Source organism: Castanea sativa, chromosome 7, assembly GCF_040712315.1.
Source record: "Castanea sativa cultivar Marrone di Chiusa Pesio chromosome 7, ASM4071231v1".
In the NCBI taxonomy this organism is placed as follows: domain Eukaryota; kingdom Viridiplantae; phylum Streptophyta; class Magnoliopsida; order Fagales; family Fagaceae; genus Castanea; species Castanea sativa.
Genome location: NC_134019.1, coordinates 22,779,506 through 22,783,420, shown reverse-complemented (window position 1 = coordinate 22,783,420; position 3,915 = coordinate 22,779,506). Strand labels below are relative to the sequence as shown.

Below are 3,915 nucleotides of genomic sequence, written 5' to 3'. Positions count from 1 at the left end.
CCATCACGTTTAAAAGCTTGGGCCTTGCCCAAGCCCTTCTCATCAGCATCACAACCCATACAGCATGTCCATATGCAGCCCACCAAGCAACTGCTATCAACCCACTCACACAAGTCCATGCATTATGCCAGCACCAACTAGCCCAATGCCTTGCGCAGCCTAATATCATCACAGCAGCCCAGCACTGCCTTGCACACAAGCCACCAAGCCCACACATAAGCCACCAAGCCCACACACAAAGCAACCTAGCCAAGCCACTATGCCATGAACCATCACGTAGGATCAGCACCACTTGCTGCTGCCCATCATCACCGTACCATCTCTGCCCACCATGGCTCACCACTGCCATGGCCTTGGGGCATCATGTGGAGTAAAGTGCCTCTACATGTTGCCCCTCATCATGCTCATCAATCTGAATGCAGCAAGGAGACCGGGCTTGTCCCCTTCAAAGAGCACTTAAGAACTTCACTAGATAGGCATGAGGAGTCATTGGCGTCTTGAGATAACATTGAGCCAAGTGATTGGCTTGATGTTGTCCAAGCACTCCAATTCCTCATGCCATTAATACCTACAGTTACCAGCCAGCTGTCATACCGTTGGAAGCTCATCAATACCTACATTAATAAGCCCTAACGCGTTACAAGAAGAGGCACTAAAGCCACAATTAAAGCCCCAACGGCTAGAAACAGTGAAACTATATATACAAGTCCATTAGGACCGAACCAGGTACATACAGACAGCTGAATTACAATCTCGCTTACCTCATTTTGATATTCTGAGCTCTCTTATTCCCTAAAAAGCTCTCATTATTGACTTTATCATCGGAGGCTTTGTGGCAAGCACCACACCGGTGACCACCTAAGGAGAGCTTTCATCTCACATCTTGCAGGCTTAGTAACGGGGATTTGACGCTGTCTGGACGAACCTACACAACTAACAATTTTGGCATCATCAGCTTGGCGCCGTCTATGGGAAACGACATTTTCGTACTAAGGTTTGAAAGCACAGTTCCAGTCATTTTCTAAGTTCAGATGGAGTCCAACCAAGATCCTACGGCACTGGCTCCGCAGATCCAAGCACTTACAACTAGTGTGGAAGAGCTTACTAGACGAAACCAAGAAATGAGGCAGTGACTCCAGCAGGAGGATAACTGTTCCAAGACTTACCGGGATGACGAGGGAGATAGCCAAATGAGGAGTGATCGCCGGAGGAGAAGGACTGAGCTCGCCACTTCTTCGAGAAATGAGGAAGGAGATGGATGAGCTAAGGAATGCCATGAAAGGGAAAATGGACCGAAGTCTGGATAGGATGGTCAGAACAATGGATTCACCCTTCACGACAGCAGTCCTAGAATGCCTAGTGCCGTCTAAATTCTGCCTACCTCAACTTAAGTCGTTCGACGGACTTAAAGACCCCCTAGACCATCTCAACACTTTCAAGATAACCTTAGGCCTTCAACAGCCTCCTGACGAGATACTATGCCGCTCCTTCCCCACCACTCTCAAGGGAGCCGCAAGGGAGTGGTTCACGAAGTTACCAGCATCGTCTATCGATAACTTCGAGAAGCTGGGCACTTCATATGTCATTTTGTTGGGGGACAGCACCCAAGGATGCCAGTAGACCACTTACTGACCATCAGACAAGGAGAAAAGGAGACCCTGAGGTTGTACGTGAAACGTTTCACTCAAGAAATTTTAAAGGTCGATGAGGCTGATGACAAGGTGCAGTTAACAACCTTTAAAGTCGAGTTAAAATCCAGGGAGTTTGTGGTCTTACTCATGAAGAATCCCCCAGAGACGATGACATAGATGCTCTTGAAGGCGCAGAAATATATGAACGCCGAAAATGCCTTAGCAGCGATCAAAGACATGGAGAAGTCCAATGACAAAGGAAGAAACGAAGATGATCAGAGAGGACGAAAAAGGGAGCATTCAGATCGTCAGAATAAAGACAAGGGTAAAAGGAAAGACGATCAAGCTCCTTAGACGGTAAAATTCACTCCTTTAGTTATGCCTGTTGACAAAATCTTGGTGCAGATTAAAGACGAGCATTACCTCAAATGGAAAAGATTGTTGCACTCATCACCAAATGTATGTGACAAGAAGAAATACTGTCATTTCCACAAGGATCACGGCCATTACACAGAATATTGCAGGGACTTGAAGGAGTAGATTGAGGAACTCATACGAAAAGGGAAGTTGCATAGGTTTGTGAAGGAAGGAGAACCCAGCAGGTCCAAGAACGAAGACAAGGACAAAAGTGCAGACTCTTCAAGAGACGAAGATCACGCGTCCCAACGACCACCCAGTGTGATTGGGGAGATAAAGACGATCGCTGGAGGACCATCGATAGGAGGGTCGTTCAGATCTCTCAAGAAATCATATCAGAGGTAGGTGAACAACATTCATTGGACACCACATTTGAAGCATAGACGAACAGATAGGGACATGTTTTTTTCGGAAGAAGATGCCAGAAGAGTGAAGCAGCCCCATGATGACCACCCCTTGGTCATAATGCTAACGATAGGAGGGTTCAACACCAGGGGGATCCTTGTAGATAATGGCAGCTCCGCAGACATCATTTATTTCTCCGCATTCCAGCCGTTGAAGTTAGATTCAGGGAGGCTACGCCCTTTTGAGTCCCCTCTTGTTAGCTTTAGCGGGGACAGGGTGTACCCTAAAGGGATAGTGACATTAACAGTCACGGTGGGATCTTATCCACGACAATTAACTCATCAGTTGGATTTCCTTGTGGTAGATTATCCCTCTTCATACAATGTGATCATTAGGAGGCCCATGCTCAACCGTTGGAAAGCAGCCATGTCCACCTACTGCCTGAATGTAAAATTTCCAACGGAAAATGGTGTAGGTGAAGTAAAAGGAAATCAAGTACTGGCTAGGGAGTGCTACCAGGCAGTATTGGCTGCAAAGGAAAACCATACATGAATGATTGAGGAGAAAGACGAGGAGAAGGTGGAAGCCCTAGAGACTGTGGAGCTGGTAGACGGAGAACCAGCGAAGAACACAAGAATAGGAACGACTATGAGCACGGATGTGCGAAAGGAGCTGGTCCAATTCCTCAAGGAGAACCTGGATATATTCGCCTCGAGCCACGAGGACATGCCTGGCATATCCACGGAAATCATCAAGCACAAGCTAAATGTTGACCTTGAGAAAAAGTGCATCCAACAGAGACGGCGAGTATTCGCTTCAGAACAAAACTAGGCTATCACAGACGAGGTGAATAAACTGTTGGTACCCAGATTGGCTGGCCAACATCGTCCTTGTAAAGAAATCAAATGGGAAATGGAGGATGTGTGTGGACTTCACGGACCTGAACAAGGCCTACCCAAAAGACAGCTTCCCTCTGCTAAGAATAGACCAGTTGGTAGATTCCACAGTAGGGCATAAGCTCCTGACCTTTATGGACGCATTCTTGGGGTACAACCAGATAAAAATGGTGGATAAGGACTAAAAATTCTATTCATCACAAGCTAGCAGCTTTATTGCTACAAGGTGATGCCCTTCGGGTTGAAAAATACAGGAGCAACCTACCAGAGGCTAGTGAACAAAATGTTCAGTCAGCAGATCGAGAGGAACATGGAGGTGTACGTGGACGACATGCTCGTCAAAAGCAAAGAAGAGTCAACTCACCTGGATGATCTTCAAGAGACGTTCACAACACTTAGGCAGTACGAAATGAAGTTAAACCCTAGCAAATGCGCCTTTGGGGTGGCGTTGGGGAAGTTCTTGGGGTTTATGGTGTCCTATAGGGGAATAGAGGCGAATCCAGAAAAAAGTGTAGGTTGTACTAGAGATAACGTCCCCTAAGACCGTGAAGGAAGTCCAGAAGCTCACAGGGAGAATAGCAGTGCTCAACAGGTTCGTCTCAAGAGCGACGGACAAATGCTTGCCC

The 3,915-nt window shown here is 46.9% G+C and overlaps 1 protein-coding gene across 1 annotated transcript; it reads left to right on the top strand.

Moving 5' to 3' along the window:
- Positions 1–2,447: 2,447 nt before the first annotated feature.
- On the top strand, positions 2,448–2,945 carry LOC142644160 (uncharacterized). Its single transcript, XM_075818833.1, has one exon. The coding sequence runs from the start codon at positions 2,448–2,450 to the stop codon at positions 2,943–2,945; it is 498 nt and encodes a 165-aa protein (XP_075674948.1).
- The last annotated feature ends 970 nt before the right edge of the window (positions 2,946–3,915 follow it).